General features: G+C 43.9%; 1 protein-coding gene across 9 annotated transcripts; it reads right to left on the bottom strand.

Moving 5' to 3' along the window:
* LOC110175778 (NACHT, LRR and PYD domains-containing protein 12-like) lies at positions 1-21,800 on the bottom strand. 9 transcript variants are annotated; one of them, XM_055152441.1, is made up of 11 exons: positions 21,700-21,800; positions 11,746-11,803; positions 11,570-11,688; positions 11,377-11,469; positions 10,861-10,909; positions 10,329-10,512; positions 4,583-6,545; positions 4,340-4,507; positions 2,663-2,833; positions 2,402-2,448; positions 1-2,163 (listed from the first exon to the last, which is right to left on the bottom strand). In XM_055152441.1, exons 2-11 carry the CDS (start codon positions 11,770-11,772, stop codon positions 1,553-1,555), a joined length of 3,432 nt encoding a protein of 1,143 aa, XP_055008416.1. In that variant the 5' UTR covers positions 11,773-11,803; positions 21,700-21,800; the 3' UTR covers positions 1-1,552. The 9 variants fall into 9 exon arrangements, 8 of the variants coding, with proteins under 8 accessions (XP_055008416.1, XP_055008418.1, XP_055008417.1 ...); XM_055152443.1 differs by having other exon boundaries at positions 11,570-11,658; XM_055152442.1 differs by lacking the exon at positions 21,700-21,800 and adding an exon at positions 18,623-19,111.
* Between the last annotated feature and the right edge of the window lie 3,263 nt (positions 21,801-25,063).

Genomic DNA, 25,063 nt, shown 5'->3' with positions numbered 1-25,063 from the left:
TCTGGTCCGTTCCCATTAACTGTGAGTTTGAGTCTGGTCCGTTCCCATTAACTGTGAGTTTGAGTCTGGTCCGTTCACATTAACTGTGAGTTTGAGTCTGGTTCCATTAACTGTGAGTTTGAGTCTGGTCCTGTTTAACTCTATGGGAGATTTCTTTCAAAAACAGAAAATCTCCTCTAAACTTCTGATCCACAAATGTTGAACCTTCTCATTATTATCGGCTCCACAAACGCGTCATGTTGATCTGACGGTTTCTGTTCTGTACCTGAATATTTAAGACTCAGTTTAGGGTTCGACTTTACTAATAAACTTTATGTAACAAAGTTAAAAATGCGCACGCTACTGTTTCCTGGTTGTATTTTATGTTTAATCATAATTTATGTGAATTTGATCATTTTCACATTTTATTTTGAAAACTGGAAGTGCGCCCTGCTCCCGTGTGTATTTTATTTTGGTAGTTCAACTTCCCCTCTCAGCAGCACGTTGGAGACTGCAGAGGGTGAGTTCTGTCTGGGTTGAGAAGAATATATTTCACAAAAACAACGTACTTTTAGCACAAATACAAGAACACATATCATTTCTTGTATTTATGCAAAATTTTGAGTTTTTTCATTTTATTTGGATTATGAAAGTTAGCTTGATATTGTAAGTATTTATATGTCTGTCACAAGTATGTTTTATTTTATTTTATTTTTGCAAAAGTTGTAAATTGCGCATTTGTTTCTCTAAATAATTACTCCACTGTACTTAATGTAAATGTAAAATAGTTGTGTTCTTCGTGCGTGGTTTGTATGGTTGGTTGGGAGTCACATGTAAACGCTGTGGTCCCCCTCTCAGTAGCTCGTTGGAGACTGCAGATGGAGCCAGTGCCTGAAATGTGAAGACATATTAATAGAGTATTTAGAGTATTTATGTCTGTCACAGCACGTTGGAGACTGCAGAGGGAGTAAAGCTGACTGACTCCATAGTGTCCGGTCTTTGGATACAGCCTGACGAAGACTTAGCAGCCGTTACATTGACCATTTTTTAGTGTTTTTTTTTTATTTTACCTCCAGACACATTTTCAGCTTTTCTTCACAAATTTTCCTCTTGATGACTAAAGTGTATTTACAAAAAGAATGATCCCAACAACTTAAGTCAGAACTGGAGAATCATCCAAATCTGTCACGTGTCACTTTAAAGTCTTTTCACCTGAAACGCTCACGTCTTTAGGGTTAAATAACGACTCGTTTTTCTGAAGCGATTGTGAAAACACAATTTCACTTTTGTTTCTTTATACTGAACCAGAAGATGAACTTTGTGCCAGTTTTTGTTTCATGTGCATAGACCCAAGATTTACAGAGATATGAACCACAACTCTCACCTGTCTCACCTGTCTCACCTGTCTCACCTGTCTCACCTGTCTCACCTGTCTCACCTGTCTCAGCTCAGTTTAGAGATTCTATTCTGTGCTGACGTCCTGTAAACACAACTTATATCCATAAAAGTGCAAGTGAAGTTTCATGTCTGATCTTAAACAGCTCAGATCTGTCAGAACATTCAGACGTTTAAATCAGGTGAACCTGGGGTTCGGGGTCTGATGTTTTACCAGTAGTTTCCTCCTGGTGGCGCTGTTCACATCCACCAGAGTCACAGAGGTGCCATGGTTCCAGAGGCAGAAGCCTGCGAACACAGGCTCTGTGAAGATGGTTTCATAAGTGTGAAGAAGGACTGGACTCCCCGAAAAGAGGTCAAAGAAGGACAGAGAATCAGAGTCTACGAGCACAGCAACCCGCCCCGAGGAGAAGGACCTGGAGGAGTGTCCAGAGGGGGCGCTAGAGGACAAGACGGTTTCATGGTTGTTGTGGCGAACAGAGAAACCACTGACAGAGACTCTGAGACACCAGGACTGATGGTCCCTCCCAAACTCACACTCGCTTCTCTTTCCTCTGCGCTGGATTCCTCTGTAACTAACGGCAACATCCACCAGGCCCCCGCTCCACTCCACCTCCCAAAAACAACGACCTCTGAGAGGAGAGGAGCTCAGGACCTGCGGCCACTGAAATCTCTCTGAAGAGAACGGACGGAGCTGCTCCTCTTTCACTGACGTCACGGTCTTTTGATCGTCTGAGAGCTGCAGGAACCCGTTTACTGTGTCTGGATCCAGAGTCAGGTCAGTGTGATCTAAACACACAACAGAAACACAGACAGAGTCAGGTCAGTGTGATCTAAACACACAACAGAAACACAGACAGAGTCAGGTCAGTGTGATCTAAACACACAACAGAAACACAGACAGAGTCAGGTCAGTGTGATCTAAACACACAACAGAAACACAGACAGAGTCAGGTCAGTGTGATCTAAACACACAACAGAGTCACGGTCACTTTTGTTCAGCACAATCAGTTCATGTGTCACTTACACTTGTGGAGACCTGGGGTCATCCACTGGGCCCCTGAAGGCTTCAGCCTGAAACAGAGAAAACATTCACATTATACACAGCAGGGGGCGGTGTGGTGTCACCTGACAGACTGCAGGGGGCGGTGTGGTGTCACCTGACAGACTGCAGGGGGCGGTGTGGTGTCACCTGACAGACTGCAGGGGGCGGTGTGGTGTCACCTGACAGACTGCAGGGGGCGGTGTGGTCTCACCTGACAGACTGCAGGGGGCGGTGTGGTCTCACCTGACAGACTGCAGGGGGCGGTGTGGGTCGTCCCGTAGAGCGATCAGGAGCTCGGTGGAGGGTCCTGGATGGTTGTAGCTCAGGTCTAACTCTCTGAGGTGGGAGGAGGCGGAGCTCAGAGCTGAGGCCAGAGCAGCTCCGCCCCTCTCTGACACCAGACATCCAGACAGACTAAAAACACAACAGTACACTCATGTGAACACAAGGGGGCAGCACTACACTCATGTAAACACAAGGGGGCAGCACTACACTCATGTGAACACAAGGGGGCAGCACTACACTCATGTGAACACAAGGGGGCAGCACTACACTCATGTAAACACAAGGGGGCAGCACTACACTCATGTGAACACAAGGGGTGTTATCTGTCATTAAAGATTTAAACAAAGCTCTATTCACCCAGGATTCGTTTTACTTTGGCTTCCCTGGTAAATTGTTATATTTACAAATGTCGTCTGTGTTTCTAGTTCCGTGTCAAAACTCATGTCTGTAAACTTCTGTTCTTCATCTGCACATTGAAGCTAAAAGTGATTGAAAACGTCTCTGTGCCCATTTTACTGCTCGTGTTTGTCCGACAGGGACCTACAACTTTCAAAAATGTCGGACTTGTTGGTGATATTTACCTAGTTTTAGATCATAAACTTTTTCTCAGCTTAAAATGTTATCTTAAAAAACACTTCATAATCATTCACTCTGTGCATTTACGTTGCCCATGGGAGAAAAGACTCCACTGCACATGCTCAATCAACCCACAGTCACTGGAAGAACCTCACCAGGCTAAAGGCGATTCTGGAATCATGAGACACTGAGCTCGGCCCATTGACTTGAATGGGCGGCCATTTTGAAACCTCTTGGCTTGGTTGTGGGATTGGTCCCTTATGTCCATTTGTGGCTACTGTACCAAGTGAGTGTCACCACTAGAGGGCATTACATTGCCACTAGCCACTTGATAAAGTCAGTTCCAGTGCATATGCTGCTGTTACACTGTGCTGTGAGTGGAATAAACACAGTTTGTGTCTTGCCTCAATCCGTGACATGATGTCAGAATGAAGGATTTCACACTGACACCGAAGAGACACTAAAGGCACAATAAGGAAGATTTCTGCCAGAAACCAGCTGCTAAAATGCCATTATCAAGCAGCAAACAGGTATTTGAAGCTGCTGGTGCCTCTGGAGTCCTGCGAACATCAAGGTGAAGGAAAACTCATTTTCAAACAGTCTTGATCACTGATGAGAGATGTGCAACCCTGGATGGTCCAGATGGATGGAGTTAAAGCTGTGACGCCAACAGGGAGGTCCAGAGTCATGTTTTGGGCTGGAATCATGTTGGTCGGCCCCTTTGGGGTCCCTGGAGGTGTAAAAATGACCTCTGTAAAGTATGTGGAGTTTCCGACTGATCATGTGTTTTCATGGTACGAAAAGAAGAACTGTGCTTTCTGTAGCAAAATCATCTTCATGCAGGACAATGCTCCATCTCATGCTGCTCGAATCCCTCTGCATCACTGGCTGCTCTGGGCAGAAAACAAACTCATGGTGTGGCCCCATCTCCCCTCACCTCAACCCTACTGAGAACCTTTGGAGCCTCCTCAACCCCCCCCCACCACCACAGTGGTTCAGGTACAACACCTTGGGCCACAACACCTGATGGAATCAGAGTGCATCATGGGAGTGTCTCACCTGAGCGTCTCCAGTCTGCAGGGGGCGCTCTTCAGCCCAGCACACAGCAGCTCCACTCCTGAGTCCTGGACGTCGTTGTCACTGAGATCCAGATGTGTGAGACTGGAGGAGCTGAGGACTGAGGCCAGAGGAGCACAGCAGCGAGAGGAGAGGTGACAACGCTTTAATCTGCAGACAAACTCACAGGTTAGATCTTTACAGATTAATATTATATTTAATGATAAAAATGTTTTCTGGACTCACAAAGCTGTTTTTGAAACTCTCACAAGAGGCAGCAGCCTCAGGAGGACGTCCTCTGAAGCACAATATTCATGAAGATTAAACTCCTTCAGGTCTGAGTCTGATAACAGTAAGAGGAAGCACAGAGCCGTCCATTCAGCAGGAGACATGTCTCTATCAGAGAGACGTCCTTCACTCATGACCTTCTGTATCTCCTGCACCAGACTGTGGTCGTTCAGCTCGTTCAGACAGTGGAGCAGGTTCAGGCTTCTCTCTGCAGACACGCCCTCATTCAGCTTCTGTCTGATGTACTTTACTGTCTCCACATTTGTCTGCAGACTCCCTGCATCAGTTCGCAGACTGTGCAGCAGCCTCTGATTTCTCCATCCACTTCCTGTGTGAGTCACCAGACCCTGCAGCAGGTGCTGATTGGTCGACAGAGACAGCCCCAGGAGGAATCGGAGGAACAGGTCCAGGTGTCCATTTGGACTCTGTAAGGCCTGGTCCACAGCAAAGCGGTAGAAGACCTTAGGGGCTTTGAAGGAGTAGTCACCTGAGAAGTGATCATTTGTATCTGAATAGTCCTCAATCTCCTCTGGGTCTGGTGACATGGAGGTTTTTTGTGTTGAAATGTGTGTTTTTTTTGTTTTTTTTGTTCTTTTAGGTTTTATGACAGACAGCAGGTTCCCGTCAGAGGAGTGAGGTGTCTCCAGCAGGTTCTTTCCAGAGCTGTAGAAGGTCAGATGGACGTGAAGAGCAGCCAGAAACTCCTGCACACTCAGATGGATGAAGCAGTAGACCTTGTCCTGGTACAGGCCTGGCTCCTCTCTAAAGACCTGTGTGAACACTCCGGAGTACACTGAGGCCGCTGCAGCGTCCAGCCCACACTCGCTCAGGTCACTCTCGTAGAAGATCAGGTTTCCTTTCTGCAGCTGCTCAAAGGCCAGTTTTCCCAGAGACTTCACCATCTCTTCATTTTCAGGAGACCAAGTAGAATCCGCCTCCAGTTTCTCATCATATTTGACATTCTTCTGTTTAAGCTGCACCACCAGGAAGTGGATGTACATCTGTGTGAGAGTCCGGGGCAGCTCTGGTTCCTCTGTTTGTTCCAGAAGCTTCTGTAGAACTGTGGAGAGGATCCAGCAGAAGATCGGCAGGTGGCTCATGATGTGGAGGCTGCGGACGCTCTTGATGTGGGAGATGACGGCTGTGGCCTGGTCTGTGAACCTCTTCCTGAAGTACTGCTCCTTCTGTGGGTCGGTGAACCCTCGCACCTCTGTCACCATGGAGACGCACCATGCCGGGATCTGATTGGCCGCGGCGGGGCGCGTGGTTATCCAGAGGAGAGCGGAGGGAAGCAGGCTCCCCCTGATGAGGTTCACCAGCAGCACGTGCACTGAGGTGGACTCTGTGGGGTCGGTCAGGACCCGGGTTTGGCTGAAGTCCAGAGGAAGTCTGCACTCGTCCAGACCGTCAAAGATGAAGAGCACCTGGAGCTGTTGGAAGCTGCAGAGATGTTTGGATGGACTGAAGAAGTGGTGCAGCAGCTCCACCAGGCTGAACTGTGTGTCTCTGAGCACGTTCAGATCTCTGAAAGTGAAGGGGAACAGCAGGTGGAGGTCCTGGTGGGCCCGGCCTTCAGCCCAGTCCAGACTGAACTTCTGAGTCAGCACTGTTTTCCCCACGCCGGCCACGCCCTTCGTCAGCACCAGTCTGATTGGCTGTGGTGAATGTGGGCGGGGTTTAAAGAGCTCTTCACATGTGATGATGGTCTCTGGAGCGGCCGGTCTCCTGGACGCCGTCTCCACGTGTCTGACCTCATGTTCCTGGTTGACCTCTGAGGCTCCGCCCTCTGTGATGTAGAGCTCTGTGTAGATCTGGGTCAGGGGGGCGGAGTCTCCTGCTTTAGCCACGCCCTCAAACACACGGCTGAATCTCTGCTGCAGATGAGTCTTCAGATTATTGCTATAAACTCCAACACAGCACCCTGAGGGAACAGAGGACAGACCTTACCTCAAAACCAGAGAGAGATGTTAAAGAGGTTATTTAAACCATTACATAATGATGTTAGTCAGTATCTCAAACCTTTATAGTTCTGCATTTGAGACTTTACTGCATGGAAAAATGTCACTTACCTTTCACTGATAATGTTCTATAAACTACTGTTATGGTCAAAGAATTTCCCTTGCAGTAACTTAACGTGCCTCAGCACACGGTGTGTGGTTTGGCTCTTTGTTTTGTTTTCTATCATTATATTTCAACCTTAATTTCCAACAGTCCTGAGTGACACCCGTGTGCACGTGTCAGAAACACTTCTGTTCACTAAATGTAGTTTGAGAGATCAGTTACCAGGATATTTTATTGTGTTATGTTCTGCACTGTCCTGCACTGAACTCATGTGAGACGGAGCTTGTGGACTCGGCTCAGTGGACTCAGTGCAGGTTATTGAGGTCTGATCCAAACATCACGTGGTTTTAGCACTGATGAGTGGATCTGTATTCTCGTCTGCAGCTCCTTCATTGAGTAAATGCTGGTTAATCCCGAATTCACACCAGGAGCTGCAGCAGCGTTTAACACAGGCGGAGCTGCACGCACGCGTAAATGTAAAAGTTTCAGTTCACATCAGAGACGCTCCTGCCACGCAGCCTGCACGTCTTCTCACTGTTTTCAGACATCACATTTTGTACTTGCTTTTTGTTCTTAACATGTAGAATGTGCATCAAGTGTTTTGTGAATTAAATGTAGAACTGCAGAACGCATTTAAGATGGTTATGGCTGATCGTGTGCTCTTCCAAACGAGTCTTACAACATCTATATCTATAAAGCTACATTTCTACTTCATCTTGTATTTGTGGTTTAATGAGGTTTAAATCTATTAACACACACATAAAACACCTCAGTTTTTTTTCTTAATAAGGTAAATTAACCTTTAATTAATGGTTCACGTAACATTACGAGTAGAGCCCAACCGATATGGATTTTGCTGTGGCCGATATGAAACCGATATAATGGGAGTTGGAGCTGCCGATATAATCGCCGATATATTTAGTGATGTAAAAATTCACTGTAAATGCTGAATTGTTTAAAAAACTTAGGTTTGGCTCTAGTGGATTTTAAATTGGGTTTATTTAGGCAACATTTATTGTTATTCTGCCTCTTTACGTCATATTTACAGACAGTAGGTTGGTTTAATGGCATTTTTGCATCACATTCTAGACACTAGTGATGGGTATTCCAGTTCTTTTTAGAGAACCGGCTCTTTTGGCTCGGCTCACTAAAAGCTGCTGGTTCTTTCGGCTCCCAAGAGACTCTTCAGATTGTTTTGTTGCAAGCAGGTCTAATGCACGTCTAAACCAGGACTGAAAAGGGACTAAACCAGGACTAAAACAGAGCTAGACCATGTGTAAAACAGGACTAAACCAAAACTCAACTAGGACTGAGTGTTGGGAATCTCGTGATTAGTCCTGGTTTATTTATTTTATGCTAAACCACAGCCAAATATGCTCGTTTTTTTATCCTATGTACACGCAAATTTCTCAAAGTTTCGTTTTCAGTCGCTGCCACTGTCAAACCACGAGTCTGCACGCGGCGTGAAGAGAAAAAAAGTGAGAGAAAGAGAAAACACGGCTCCTAATAAGGATCAGGCTCTAGTCACTCGCTTCAAAGAGTCGGATTCTAAGAGTCATTTCGTTCGCGACCGACCCATAACTAGTAAAGAAACTACCGCTATTAGCCGTTAGCTGTAAATACGTGCGCGCCGCAGTAATTAATTATATGCGCAAATGTCATAATTCACACGTCTGTTCACAGCTCATTTACATATCAGTGCAGGTCCAGTAACAAATATACGGCCAATGTAAACACTTTACAATAGACCAATAGAAAACAGCCTGTTTATGTGCAGGAGCTACAGCAGCTAACCCATAACAAATGACAAAAACTAGCTTCAAAGTCGACATATTTCCAACACTCACCGCTCATACAGGCTCCTCCTCACATCACAAATCTGAACTAATAAATGTCCTTTTAATCCAGACTCAAACGATTGTCCGTAAAAAGAAAATAATCTCAGTGTTTGGATCTGTGTCTGCAGGTGTAAACAAACACACATGAGTGACGCGACTCTGTGGTGTGTTCAGGGACAGTACGGACACACACAGACAAATGACTCCACAGATAAATACTGATGTGGAGCCACATATTAGGACATTTATCTGTCTGTAAATTGGATTAAATGAACAGAATGTAGAGAGTCTAAGATTTTTAACAACATATCACATGCCCACATGAAATATCGGCCCCTATCAGCAAGCATATCGGCCGATAGCCGATATGTCTCCATTTGCCAATATCGGCCGATAATATCGGCCGGGCTCTAATTACGAGTGTGATTAAAACCTTATGTACGTACAGGTAATAAGGCCTATATGTTTCTATACTGATACAGAGTCCTGCACCGTTGGATACGGGCAAAGAGTTGCTGAAACGGGCAGGTTTTAATGTTGTGGAATTTTACGGGCGGGTATGCGGGCGGATCAGGACTAAACCAGGACTAAACCAGGTCTAATCTGAGAGAGAGAGAGAGAGAGAGAGAGAGAGAGACACTGCATGTACCTCCATGGGGAGCGGAGCTCTGCACTGGTCCTTTCACCTGCGGTCACTCAGTCTACGCGGGCGGACCTACGAGCCTGTTCCAACAGTGAGTTCTGGTTTAGTTCTGGTTTAGTCCTGGCTTAGTCCCGAGTCCTTGTAGAATTGATGTCTGACATTGTAAATTACATTATATTTCTCCACTTCGAGGATTAACTTTTCGTGGTCCATCATTAACCTTTCCTTGGACACAGTGCGTGTTGTTTACTTCATTGTCTTGACTTTAGTTAACTCAAATTGAAAGGGCATCGGAAGTTTATTTTGACACTGCGTGTTTATTTCCTGTCTTTCTCTTGCTAAAAACCTTGGAGACGCTCCGTTGACGCTGCAAAATTAGAAGTCCAATCTATCTCGAGCAGCGCGTCAGCGTCAGACGGTTGTTGGACGTCCGTATGACTCTGCCGTGTGGATTGTCAGACCAGTTAAAATGGAAAGCCAAACCTACGCGTCTGCTGCTCATGTGCTCTGCTGCTGCGTTTACTCACTGTTGTGCTTTGGTGTGAATTGGGGTAATAGTCTCCGTCAAATCTACGTGAAAGTGCTGCACAGCTCCTGAACTGTCATGAAAGTCAATCAGAGAGCTCCTTGACACACATGAGAGCCAATCACACACTCGCTCTGACACATATTTACAGCGTCTCTGCAGCACAGAGCCACAGAACATGACTTGGTTCATAGTTTAGGCGTGTGTGTAAAATACCTTTGGCAGGTTTGACTGATCATTGCTGTTACGGACATTTTTGTCCTACATTGGTTCAAGGGGGTGGAGCCTGGTGGCTTATAGCCAGGTGGCCTGTATGACCTGATTATTTTTTGTGTGGAAGCTGTAGGGGGTTGAGGCCATACAGTTTTTTGACCGTGTGAACCAGATATATTGTGTAATCTTCAGTTATGGAAGCTGCATCTATAATTAAACCTCATAATCAATATTCTGTAAGTTTGGACATTGAATCTTTCGGTTTCAGCTTGGACACATGAGTCAAGCTAAAGCCACACGGCCCTCACAGCTATAGTGGCAAATTCTGGAGTTAAACTGCCACTACAATTGCAGTATTATTATATTATATAGTACTGCAGTATCATGTTCCTGCAACAGAACCACACTGTTCAGATTTCTTACTGTGCTGCAGCCTCTGGGCCAGACGCTCCTGGTCCATCCTCTTCAGGAAGTCCAGTGTGATGTTCAGAACCTCTGTGCTCGGTTCCTTCTCTCTCCCAGAGCATTCTGGGTAATCTGAGGCCAGGAGCCTGTGGATCCTCTGCAGCTCCTGCTGGACAAACTTCAAGACGTTTTTCTCTAGAATCTGTGACAGAAGGAGAGACAGAGTGAGCTCCAGAGGACAGAGCAGAGCTACAGGCTCAGTTACACTGACACTTCTGTCTGTAGGTGATGACACACGTGAACCACTGGGGGGGGTAATGAGCTCTGCTCAGAACAAACTCCACACTCACGTGACGTTCTCTCAGGAAAATGTTTTTAAATCTGTCACACGCTGTTCCTCAGATTTACAAAGACATTCAGGAACCGGGTCTAATCTCCCTGAGTTCAGATGGGTTTGATTGACAGGTCCATGAACCAATCAGAGAACAAACAGGCGGCTTGTGAGCGCCCTCTGCTGGTTATTTACAGACTTTATAAAACATGAGCTCACCGGGAAAATGACGTCCAGCGAAGCGCCGACGTCCTCAGGGTCCAGCCCTCTGTCAACAGGAAGTCACGTGTTATTCATGTTTAAGTCATGTGTTATTCATGTTTAAGTCACGTGTTATTCATGTTTAAGTCACGTGTTATTCATGTTTAAGTCATGTGTTATTCATGTTGTGTTTCATGTTTAAGTCACGTGTTATTCATGTTTAAGTCACGTGTTATTCATGTTTAAGTCATGTGTTATTCATGTTTAAGTCACGTGTTATTCATGTTTAAGTCACGTGTTATTCATGTTTAAGTCACGTGTTATTCATGTTTAAGTCATGTGTTATTCATGTGTTATTCATGTGTTATTCATTTTATTCAATGGCATAATTAGCTTTACCGTCCAAACATCACAAAAACACCAGACACTATTTGTGTGCAGCTGTCGACAGGTTAAAAACACCAGGCTGTGTGCACATTTTGAGCAGAAACTATTCTGAACAGAAACGTGTTTAGAAACATGAGTGAGTCTCACTGTGAGGCAGGTCCAGGCTCAGGACTGAAGACTGGAGGTGTTCCTTTGGAGTGGTCACTCTTTAAGGACACAGCACTGAGTCCAGACTGAGAACTGACCACACAACAGAGAGAAACACTCAAAACACAAAAGTAAAGATGTTGTGTTGTTGTAGTGTTTCACCCTGTTTCAGTTTGTGTTGTGTGAGTCTCACTGTGAGGCAGGTCCAGGCTCAGGACTGAAGACTGGAGGAAGTTCTTTGGAGTGGTCACTCTTTAAGGACACAGAGCTCCAGTGTGAGGCCTGAGGACACAGAGGAGCCGCCTTCACCTGCTGCTTTAAGAACACACTTGTAAAAGTCAAACATGATGAATATAACTGAGGTTTTACCTGATCTCCGCTCGGTCCTGGGTCCATCTCTGCTCTAATTCCTTCCACACGCTGCCCCCTGGTGGACAGAGAAAAAGCTTGAATTAAAAATAGGACTTTTCTTTATCTGCACTGTGAGCACAGACGTGTTCCTCTGTTCAGACTTATTCTGCAAAATGGACTTGAGCTGTGAACCATGTTACAGTGGTTGTTATCGCACAGGGAGCAGTAAAGAGCTCCAGGTCCAACGACCTGAAGCACCTTCACAACGACTGCTGTGCCGTGATTGTCTTTTTTAATCTTTTTATGTTAAAGGTTTGAATGAATTTAGACGATGCAGTTTTCTCTTTCACAAAGTCTTTTTAATCAATATTGAGACTTAAAATGTCACAGTTAGAACAGAATGATCCACAGGGGTCAGAGGTCAGAGCTACAGACACACACAGACACACAGGGCGGGTTTAAGAGTAAAGTAGAAACCAGTTTGACTTCTCGTTCAGTTCTGAATACATTAGATCATATCTCCTAGCTCCTAACTCCTAACTCCTAACTCCTAACTCCTAACTCCTTGACCTTTGGAGCTACGTCACAGAGTCAACGATAAGAGTCCTGGGCTAGTTCCAAATACATCGAATAAATTGGCCTCTGAGCTCCCAGCTCCTTAAAGGTCTAATGTTTACAGATGATCCAGTTCTGCTGCGTCCTCACAGTGCAGGTCGACAGCAACTGTCAAACCTCTGAACATCACATTAAGTGGAAAGTCACATTATGATTGTGAAAACAAAAGAGGACAAAAAGCTGCTGCGGTGAAGTTGGTTTCACCGTTCGATATTTGCCTCCACAACAGTTTCCACATGATGCAGTGTCCTGAAGCGAAGTGCAGCTCAGACCATCAATAAACTCCACCTGCACTGAACGGAGTTTGATTAAAAACATAATCAGCTGAAATAATCAAACACAATGGTGAAAAAAATAATACTTAACAGGGCTTAACATTAAGCATTTACAAGTACTTGACCGGGCAAGTGGCTATAATTTTTTACTTGCCCGACACCCAGACTTACTTGCCTGGAAAAACAAAATGGAGCTCAGTTAATTATATATTTTTAAATATGTGCACAGACTAGTGTCGTAGTACTCTACACCGTTTTTTTAGGGCCTGTGTAGAGGCTGGAAAAATGCCAGTTAGAAACCAGACACCCCTCAAATTTTACTTTCTTATTTGAGTATTTCATTTTTATTTCATTGTATATAATTCATGTGGTTCTATTATCTCTATTCCATCCATCCATTTTCGTTTGCTTATCCGGGGCCGGGTCGCGGGGGCAGCAGCCTAAGCAGGGACTCCCAAACTTCCTTCACCCCAGACACGTCCTCCAGCTCCTCCGGGGGGACCTGAGGTGTTCCCAGGCCAGCCGAGAGACATAGTCCCTCCAGCGTGTCCTGGGTCTTCCCCGGGGCCTCCTCCCGGCAGGACATGCCCGGAACACCTCCTGAGGGAGGCGCCCAGGAGACATCAGGAACAGATTATCTCTATTGAGGTAACGTGCAATTCCTTCACTGACCAGTAGATGGCGCATGTCGCAACGTTGGTAGAGAGTAGACTGAGCGCTGCAGAAGAAGAAGCAATCTTCTGTTGTGAAGTAAAGCAGCTCAAAACGTGCTCTTGTCTATTCTTTTATTAACAGGTTGGTAACACTAAAATGACAAGTTTTATGTCAACTGTCAAAGTTATTAAATGTCAAAGGTTACTCCGTGCACAGCAGGAAGAAAGTGGAGCAAAGTTTGTAGAGGGTTTCTGAGGGAGTTGTTATCGTGTTGTAAGCTAACCTGCTAAGCTAGTGGTCAAGTGTGAGGAAAGTACAACGTGGCTAAGCTAAAGCTAAACGCTAACATAAATCAGTCTAAAGCACAAGGAACCACTTGAATTATATTCTTTAAGGACATTTAGGAAATATTTTTCATGCAATAGTGCATTTGCTGGATTGTATGTCACATTAAAAGTGCACATTTTGAGTTTACTACCAAGTACCAAAAATGCTATTGTAAATGTGTAATAAGCACATGTTGGTCATGTGAGTTTGGAGAGACCAGCGCCATCTTATGGACACTCACTGAATTGAACACAGTGATTTCATTTATCTAGTATTTCATGGGTTATAGTTAAAAAATATCTGTAGAAGTTAAAATGAGTTAGATATAAATACAGATAAAAACAGTAATTCATTTATGTAATTGTATATGGTTAAAAAGATTTTAAAAAGTGTATCTACAGTGTTTTTACCAATATGTACAAATGTTATTATTTAGGGATTCATGTCACTTGGATTACATGTAATGTTATGTGCATAAGAAGGAGAAGCAATCTTCTGTTGTGAAGTAAAGCAGCTCAAAATGTGCTCTGTCTATTGTTTTATGAACAGGTTTACTTCACTGAGGCATGTGTCCTGAACCACTGGTCAGAGGAGCAACACCTGGATCAGCACAACAAGCTCCTGGGGCAGATCTGTGTCAGTTGATTGATTGATTGCATTTACATAGCGCCTTTCAAGATCCCCAAAGCGCTTTACAGTTCATTATTCAGTCACTCCACACTCAGTGGTGTAAACTACTACTGTAGCCACAGCTGCCCTGGGGCAGACTGACTGAAGCGAGGCTGCCAATCTGCACCATCGGCCCCTCTGACCACCACCATCACTCACGCTCACACCTCTTTCATACTAGGCAATGTGGGTGAAGTGTCTTGCCTAAGGACACAACGACAGTTTTTTGCCACTGGCCCCACTGTGGCACCTGGTCCTAGCGTCTCCCATCCAAGTACAACCCAGGCCCAGCCTGCTGAGCTTCTGAGATCTGACGGAATCAGGCTTTTACAAGCCGGTATGTCCACAGTGTCGTGTGAAAGAGCCCAGGTCCAGAAATACTGTTAATTAGTGCTTTAACATTTGCTTTTGAAATCCTCATGTTTGCCGTGGTCAGCCTGTACAGAAGGTAAATACAAGTGTGTTCAGCTGTTAGTTTAACTGTAGACCTGATACAAGCGGCTAAACGCGCCCAGTCAAGTCTGATCGTCTTTCTCATTGAGAAACACAGAGTCAGAGCTGCGCGTGTACTTCCTGCTGCAAGCTGCCGGTAGAAGCCGCCTTTGCGTTGACGCACGGCTGTGGTTTCGCGAGGTTACGCGAGTTATTGGTCTCGTCTCGGACTCGACCACGTTTGGACTCGGTCTTGAAGGCGCTTGGACTCGGTCTTGTCTCGGACTCGAGGTCTGACATTAGACAGGTGCGATCATATTTCATTACGTCCACTGCTATTGGCAATAAACTTGTACCGGCGTGCGGGGGCGTGCGGGGGCGTGCGGGGGCGTGCGGGGGCGTGCGGGGGCGTGCGGGGCGTGCGGGGGCGTGCGGGGGCGTGCGGGGGCGTGCGGGTGTGCGTTTGTGTGGAGCGCCCCAGCGCGTGTGCCTTGTCCACAACAGCGTGTATGGAGTAAGAAAGCTGTCAAAAATATTTGTGCACATAAAATAGAAATCCGTGCGTATTTGGTAAATCCGTGCATATTTGGCTGTAGTTGCACATAAAATAAATATTTGTAAACTCTCAAATGAGTCCAGTCGTACATAAAATATATTGTGTATTTTATCCATCAGAATACGAATTGAAAAATTACAACGTTATGAATTACAATCACGAAATGAAAATTTACGATTACGCTTTCATCAGTACGAATACGAATTCACAGACGGAACTTTACTGTCAAAAATACGTCATCACTTCACAGACATTATTCATCGAGCAGAAGAAACATCGATCAAGATCAAGACTGAGCAGCTCAAGTTTGTATCAGAGTAAAAACAGAGTAAAAGCACAAGAAGCTACAACAGAACAACAAGTGGGTTCATTAAAATCTATTGTAAAAATGTTTTGAATTGAACCGAACGCTGCTGTATAATATTGTGTAGAAACACCTCCTCTGAACGGGAAATTGCACCTATATGTTAGAAAACATAGTGGAGCCAGTTGGAAACATCAGACGTAACGTTCTCCAGGGCTAATTAACAAATATCAGGTTCTCTGTAGGTTTAGATTAAAACATTCACGGCTCCAGCCACAGCGAGCATCAGTCAGTCTGAACCTTCAGCTGCATTTCTCGCATGAAATGCCACCAAAAGTTCCTCAGGACGCTGAAATGTCCCAGTTTACACCAAACTGTCCTGGTTACAGACGTCACAGCCAATGAAATGTTCCACATTACACTTTACTTGCAGCTTCCAGCAACAATTAATGTTCGTGTTTACAGGCAACACCTTGGTATGTTTACAGTATTTACCGGTAAGTTTAACGTCACCGTGTCGTGGATGGATTGATCTATAACCTCATGTATAACCCATTATAACTCATGTATAACCCATTATAAACTCATGTATAACCCATTATTATAACTCATGTATAACCCATTATAACTCATGTATAACCCATTATAACTCATGTATAACCCATTATAACTCATGTATAACTCATGTATAACCCATTATAACTCATGTATAACCCATTGTCTGAAATGCAGCTGTAGGTTAAGACTGACTGATGTTCGCTGTGGCTGGAGTCGTGAATGTTTTAATCTAAACATACAGAGAAACTCATATTTGCTAATTAGCCCTGGAGAACGTTACGTCTGATGTTTCCAACTGGCTCCACTATGTTTTCTAACATATAGGTGCAATTTCCCGTTCAGAGGAGGTGTTTCTACACAATATTATACAGCAGCGTTCGGTTCAATTCAAGACATTTTTACAATAGATTTTAATGAACCCACTTGTTGTTCTGTTGTAGCTTCTTGTGCTTTTACTCTGTTTTTACTCTGATACAAACTTGAGCTGCACAGTCTTGATCTTGATCGATGTTTCTTCTGCTCGATGAATAATGTCTGTGAAGTGATGACGTATTTTTGACAGTAAAGTTCCGTCTGTGAATTCGTATTCGTACTGATGAAAGTGTAATCGTAAATTTTCATTTCGTGATTGTAATTCATGACGTTGTAACTTTTCAATTCGTATTCTGATGGATAAAATACACACAATATATTTTATGTATGACTGAACTCATTTGAGAGTTTACAAATATTTATTTTATGCGCAACTACAGCCAAATATGCACGGATTTCTATTCTGTGCGCACAAATATTTTTGACAGCTTCTTACTCCATAAGCGTGTACCTCTCGTACCAGCATGTATCACAGGGCAGGTTAAACTTTTTAAAACATTCTACCTGCCCATCTGCCTCACGTCATCTGCTCCTTCTTTTCACCTCTCGCTCCTCCCTGCATATATCACAAACAGGCTCCCACTTCAATGCCCACAGATTAGAAAAATAATACTAAAACAAATCCAAATTTATGTTACATTGTTGGCACAAAGCAGCACTACTGCTACATGTGGTTGAAGTTTGCCTAATAAAAGTGCTCAAAATGCATCTATGTTTGTCACGACATGCGTTTGGTAAATGTGGTAAATCCCACTGCAAAACCAGTAAGTGAAGTAACTCCAGTTAGAAACTTGACAAAACGGGTTTAAAAATCCTATACCCACTTTATTCACTTTGAAGCAGTTTTGTGTAAAATACCAATGGAAGTTTTCTTAAAGAAAAGGTTCTCAAACTGTGGGTGAGAGTCTAAAAAAGGGCAGTGTTCAGTACAGTACAGTTTGCTTGTCTTAATTTAATCTTAAATTAACATTTATCAGATAAAATGGAGATAGATTTCAAAAAATATTGATATATATGTGCCAAAATAACTGTAAAATACAAATAAATGTCAAAAATGACAAAGATGGTCATGATTTGGTCTCGATGGGCTGTGGTCTTGGTCTCGACCCTCAGAGGTCTTGGTCTTGTCCTGGTCTCAGGACCCTGAGGTCTCGGACAGGTCTTGGTCTCAATTAATGCAGTCGTGACTAGAACTCTAGCACAGGCATATAAAAACATTTTTTTCATATAAATACCAACATAACATGACCACAGTGACTAAATGGTTTGAGGGAGTGGGGCAGAATCTCAAATATATAAAACAAGTTTAAATCATTTCACACTACACTCCACAGTGTAAATATGGAGGGAAAAAAAGAAGCATAAATGAAAAAGTGTGTCCAAATTTGTATGTATACGAGATGAAAACGATTATCATTGGTCTTCTCATTAAATGGTTCTCTCTTGTTTCCACTCAGAGATCTAAGAGTGCCGGCAGGTGACAACTAGAACTAATGTGATTATAGATAAATATGACAGAACATCTATAGTCCTGGTTGCTGTCATCTGGGACCAATGAGCAAGTTAATCTGAAACTGTGATACATATTGCCTTTTGCAGTGTAACATTTTGTAATGCAGTATTGTCCCTCATATGTAATGGAGTTACACTACTTTGCATTACTTCTGATTTACTTTCTGTATGTTTAAAGTTAATTTTGGCTTCATGAGCTTCACAAATATAAAGCCTTATAAGTCCTTCCCTTGGACCCTCGCCCACAGGTTAAGAAACCGACTTTCACTTGCACATTTCACATTTCAAATATTTTAGTGCCAGTACACCATAGAACTGGACTTGCACGAGCCTATAGTCTGCGCAGACAGTGTTGGGTATCGAAACTCTGTTTCGGTAAGTACTGGTAAGTACTAAAAAACTGGTATTAAAAAAACAAAAGTTCGCTCGGTGCCCACTTTCGGTCCCTTTCATTAAAAGCCCGCGTCAATGAGCCAACACACACTTTAATTTCACTTCAATGTATCAGTGGTGCAGGTGTTCACGCGTCAGTACTGCGCTCTGTGCAAATGTACTGCACAAACAGCGCTCATGTTGAGCATGTCCTACATGTGTCCAAACTAAGTGCAGTGTGTCTCTTACCGGTAAAACAGAAGAGCTGAAGAAACAAAGGTGCAGCGTGAAACTTGTATCCACCCGAGAACACCCAGTCTCCAGTGCGGGGCGTTTATAGAGTCTCAAAGCCAAAGTGCGTAATAATAAATCCACATCCAGTCACAGCCTGCAGTGTCCGCGTCAAAAACCCTGCTCCTCATTGGTAAATATTTCCAGCGTGGAGCGCGTGTGCGTAAAGATGTATCCAAACGAATCTGCCTAAAGTTCTCCATAATTCTCCTCCGTCCTCCTCCGAGTAGCAAAAGCGTAAAGTTATTCATCAAAGTAAGAGCACATGCTCCATGCGCTGCCTTTTATATGAAGTGCAGAAAACGAGAAACAAAAGCGAAACTGAAGCGCAGGTCAGTCTTCGTGACATCAGCTGTGCGTTTATTTGCGTGCGCATTTGGAGTTATACCTGAACCGTGTATAGTAGCCTACTGTTTTAAAATATGAATTAACATAGATATAAAGTTATTCAATGACTGAAAAGTATTTTCTTAATAATATTGGCCATTAATTTGCATAAAAACATAAATTGTAACTATACCCTTTGCGCACTTATGAAGAAAACTACTACATATCTCGTCCTCTACTGTGGAGTTAGTTTGCACTGCTTAAATTTAGGTCCTTGTTCGCGCTCCTCGTCGCTGCGTAATGGGTTAAGAAAACACGGGATTAACGCGCGTGGCACTGGAGCGACGCACTGGAGGCGCACGGGCAGGACTGTTCTCTATGAATGGATCTCAGTACGATGTGGGAGTGCGCACGTGCAGGGCTCCGTGAGGACAGAAGCAGAGAAGCGGGTTTAATGTCACGCGGCGTGGTCCTCCGGTGACACACGCCCCGCCCACACGCCCCGGTACCGCCCCACTGAATGTTATTCCCAAAAGCACGGGCTATAATAATAACCTATGCATTTGAACTACTTACTGAGATTAGTGCGTAGGCTTGATAAATATATGGCACATTTATGGAGTTGGGTTTAACCGTGAGTTCGCTTTTCATTCCGACGCGTCATGAAGTTTCCTATGTGACATGTGACGGTAGAATGAGAGACAGAAAAAAGGGCTGGAGTGGCGCGGTTCGCACTAAGGGACATTTTTGATTGACTGGGCAAAGATTGTAGGAGGCAGCGTAATATTACGTCTGTTTTATTTAAGATGCCTAAAGTCAGTGGGAAAAACAAAACATTGACTGTGACGCGCACAGCAGCGCGCATGAAGTGAGCACTTGTCACCGCGGCCGTTTTTCGTGGCCGTTCAAACGGTTGGACTTATGAAAAATGAAAAAAATGCGTTATGAACAGACAACCCGTCGCTTTGTTTATCAGCCAAATAAATAGATATTATTATTGGGGGACTAGATTTGTGTCGCTTTATTTCCACCTGCCCGGACAAAAGTTTAAGTTGCCCCGGGCCAGCGGACAACGGTACTGATTAAGCCCAGATTAATACAATTCAAAATAAAAAAGGGATTGTGCATGTATGTTTCATAAAACATTTGATATTCTTATGTATTTTGAGGGTTACTGAATAATGCATTTTTTTCATTATCTTCCAGGTCAAATAACCTAAAAACTCCAAAGTAAATTATTATCGTGGTTCTAGTCCTCAAGAATCACACACACCTTTTGGATTTATACATTTACCCTTTGTAGAATTTTTATCAAATTTTTCCCCTTAAAATTCAGTGAAAAAAATGACTGAGGCCCAGGACTATTATAATAACTTGGTTTGGAGTTGCAGGTCTCCTGCTGCAGAAGCTACTGAAAAAACAAACAAAAATAAAATCATTGATTTTCAATCAGAAAAAAAATCCTAAAAATCCCCAAAAGAGTAAATTTGTAAATCCAAAAGGTGTGTGTGATTCATGAGGACTAGAACCACCATAATAATTAAGTTTGGAGTTTTTAGGTTATTTGACCTGGACGATATTGAAGAAAAATATAAATTTTCTTTAATTAACCCTCAAAATACATAAAAATATCAAATGTTTTATAAAACATACATGCACAATCCCTTTTTTTATTTTTATTTGTATTAAGATTATTTTTGTTCACAGTTGCGTTTGATTATTTCAGCTGATTATGTTTTTAATCAAACTCCGTTCAGTGCAGGTGGAGTTTATTGATGGTCTGAGCTGCACTTCGCTTCAGGACACTGCTCCCTACACTGTGAAGGAGCCGCGGGACACAGACTCTGGAAACTTCCACTGTTGTGGAGGTGAAAATCAAACTTCATCGCCAGTTTGTTTTGTGTCTGTGCAGAAACGTCCTCCACTTCACACATCAGATCAAATCTGTTGGACATTATGTCCCCAGTGACTCGGGGACAGAGACACGTGCAGGACGCACATTTATGTCCAGGACAACGTCCAGTCACAGCTACAGTTTATTTTCCCCAAAGGTTGATCTGTGCACGAAGAGCTTGTGACGCATTAAAAGTTTCACTGACTCAATGTCAGTCAAAACAAACAAATCATTGTCATTTCAAACAAATATATAAAAACTTTACTGTGTAAAACTGTTTAAACCCAACTTTATATAAGAGTGAAAATAAAAGATTTATCACATTAAAGTCACGGGGACAATCACAGCTTGAAATTTTTCTGAAATAATTTTATAAACTTTTATTCCGGCAAGTTTTACAAAACAGTTTAATATTCACAGTTCTGGACGCACAAATCACTTTTTACGTCACTCCGCCATCTTGTGGCAGAAAAAGTGTAATGCGTCAAAGTTTGTTTTTCTGATCCAAACTCAACCTGCGCTGGACTGAGTCTGAACACCAACACATCCCAGAGAAAATGTCATTCTGACACAAGAAACTAAGAGAAAAACTAAACAAACATCAGAAACACAAACTGCGTCACTGCCTCAGTCTGAGTTTCACTTCCCGATACTGAACTGAACTGAACTGAACTGAACTGAACTGAACTGTGACTAAACACACACGGTTTTACTTCAGGAGCAGTTACCGTCAGTCTGTCTGTAAAATCAACATTTGAGATGTAAAAATGCAGCGTTTACGTGGGAAAAACTAATGAAATATCCTCTGAATTACCGTTGTCTCCTCAGCAGTGGAGCAGCTCTCCGTCTCTCCTCAGGTCCGTGCGTCTCTCTGGACGTTTCTCAGTTCCGGTGTCCGGATTGTCTGGTGATCAGTTTAACTGGTAAAGGCGGGGCCACATCTGGAGGCATGGGGGGCGTGTCCTCTCGGCTTCATTCACTCCCATAGAGACACAAAACTGCCAGAGTTGTACTGTCGCGTTAAACCTTCTTTATCGTGGCGTATTATTTCCCCATTGAAAAATAATCCAAATGTTTCCCGCGCATGTTTCCATCAAGACCTGGTTTGAAATAACAAACGTTGTTCTTTACTGCAGCGCATGAACGCAGCTCAACCACTTGATCTGTTCGCTGCTCCAGACGCTCCTATAACAGGTGACATGTCACTATGTCATGTAACAAATAAACATGGTCAAACACAAAATACTGTCCGTGTCTTCACTGTCATGAATGTTGTGTTTGTGTAGACATGTACAGGCTTATATAATGTGTATAATGATCTAGTTCACACAATTTGCAACCAAAATAGGGACTGACTCATTGGATCATTTTGACACAATCACCCAGAGTGAAATATTACACAACATCTGTGAACACAACAGGTAGACGACATCTCCTGCTTCCAGACCCAGATGCGGTGGGCGTGTCCACTCGGCTGTAGATGCGGTGGGCGTGTCCACTCGGCTGTAGATGCGGTGGGCGTGTCCACTCGGCTGTAGATGCGGTGGGCGTGTCCACTCGGCTGTAGATGCGGTGGGCGTGTCCACTCGGCTGTAGATGCGGTGGGCGTGTCCACTCGGCTGCAGATGCGGTGGGCGTGTCCACTCGGCTGCAGATGTGGTGGGCGTGTCCACTCGGCTGCAGATGTGCGTGCACGTGCCTTAAGCACTTGATCTGGTTGTTGCTGCGCTGCGGCTGCATACATGCCTTTTGGACTGGAGGCTTTTTGTCGTCACTGAAGTTTATATGTTCATTGTGTAGTGTTTTTCACTGATCTTGATGCTAAAACATTCTTGTCTGTCTCTGGTCAGATGAATGTATATTCTGTATCACGAAGCATATAATAGGCAAACGCAGTCACAGTTTTTATTTATTCTAGACCAGCCAATTACACAGGGCAACAGTGCATTAGGGATGACAAAATACTGAACGTGTAAACGACTTTTGGCCTATATGATACTTATTTCTTTTGTACCTGACTAAAAGGATTGGGAGCATGATGCACGCCCACCGCATCTACAGCTGAGTGGACACGCCCACCACATCTGCAGCCGAGTGGACACGCCCACCACATCTGGATCTGGAAGCAGGCGATGTAGTCTACCTGTAGTCTACAGTCAGATGTTTTATATCTGGTTTGATCCTAGTTTAGACCCATATTAAGGCAGCAAATTGTGTGAAATGTCACATTGCATATATGTACATATAATATAGGCCCATCTCTACACACGCAGACCCCTGAGAGTAACAGGACTGGCTACAGTTTATCTTTGAGTATTTTTATCGGCAGGTTTGCGACTTGAAAGAGAAAACAAGAACCATATTAGTTGTTGACATGGAGCGTCTACAGCAGCAGCAGCGCAGCGACAACCAGATCAAGTGGTTAAGGTGCACGCCCACCGCATCTACAGCTGAGTGGACACGCCCACCGCATCTACAGCTGAGTGGACACGCCCACCGCATCTACAGCTGAGTGGACACGCCCACCGCATCTGCAGCCGAGTGGACACGCCCACCGCATCTAAAGCCGAGTGGACACGCCCACCGCATCTACAGCCGAGTGGACACGCCCACCGCATCTACAGCCGAGTGGACACGCCCACCGCATCTACAGCCGAGTGGACACGCCCACCGCATCTACAGCCGAGTGGACACGCCCACCGCATCTACAGCCGAGTGGACACGCCCACCGCATCTGGGTCTGGAAGCAGGAGATGTCGTCTACCTGTTGTGTTCACAGATGTTGTGTAATATTTCACTCTGGGTGATTGTGTCAAAATGATCCAATGAGTCAGTCCCTATTTTGGTTGCAAATTGTGTGAACTAGATCATTATACACATTATATAAGCCTGTACATGTCTACACAAACACTACATTCATGACAGTGAAGACACGGACAGTATTTTGTGTTTGACCATGTTTATTTGTTACATGACATAGTGACATGTCACCTGTTATAGGAGCGTCTGGAACAGATCAAGTGGTTGAGCTGCGTTCATGCGCTGCAGTAAAGAACAACGTTTGTTACTTCAAACCAGGTCTTGATGGAAACATGCGCGGGAAACATTTGGATTATTTTTCAATGGGGAAATAATACGCCACGATAAAGAAGGTTTAACGCGACAGTACAACTCTGGCAGTTTTGTGTCTCTATGGGAGTGAATGAAGCGAGAGGACACGCCCCCCATGCTTCCAGATGTGGCCCCGCCTTTACCAGTTAAGATGATCACCAGACAATCCGGACACCGGGACACGGAACACCGGAACATCCGGGAACTTGACAGGTAAGAGACGTTCCCGCCCTGGGGGAAAACAAACGACTCTCTCTTTAACTTTACCTCAAATTTGGGTCAATAAACGTGATTCATACAAAACTGTAGTTGTAGATAATAACAGAAAATACACCAAATCAATATGACTCCATGAACACTTGCCGCTCGTAACCGTGAAAGATACAAAAGATTCATTCAATTAATATGAAAACATGAACGTTTAGTCTCTTATGAAAAGTGTTGGGAAGGTGACTTTTAAAATGTAATCCCCTACAGATTACAGATTACATACCTCAAAATGTAGTTTGTAACATAATCCATTAAATTAGTTAAAGTGAGTAATGTAATCTGAATACTTTGGATTACTTGATGTTGTCATGCTTTTTAAAACTACATGAATGTAGCACCAACATCCTGAAAATTCACGTTTGTTCTCTTCAAATCGTCTGTTGAGCCAAAGTCTCCAGGAATAAGAAACATTTTGCTGTAAAGTAACAAAGACGAGGAAAACTGTTTTGTGTGTTTGATGTTTTGGTTTTAGTTCCTACTTTAGTCCTGGTTTAGTCCTGGTTTAGTATTGATTTAGTCCTGGTTTAGTCCTGGTTTAGACCTGGTTTAGTATTGATTTAGTCCTGGTTTAGTCCTGGTTTAGTCCTGGTTTAGTATTGATTTAGTCCTGGTTTAGTCCTGGTTTAGTCCTGGTTTAGTCCTGGTTTAGTCCTGGTTCAGTCCTGGTTCAGTCCTGGTTCAGTCCTGGTTTAGTCCTGGTTTAGTCAGTCCTGGTTTAGTCCTGGTTTAGTCCTGGTTTAGTCCTGGTTCAGTCCTGGTTCAGTCCTGGTTCAGTCCTGGTTTCAGTCCTGGTTCAG

This window comes from Boleophthalmus pectinirostris, unplaced genomic scaffold (assembly GCF_026225935.1).
Source record: "Boleophthalmus pectinirostris isolate CB_2022bp ecotype Guang Dong unplaced genomic scaffold, ASM2622593v1 HiC_scaffold_17, whole genome shotgun sequence".
Classification (NCBI taxonomy): domain Eukaryota; kingdom Metazoa; phylum Chordata; class Actinopteri; order Gobiiformes; family Gobiidae; genus Boleophthalmus; species Boleophthalmus pectinirostris.
This window is presented reverse-complemented; position numbering and strand designations above follow the sequence as displayed.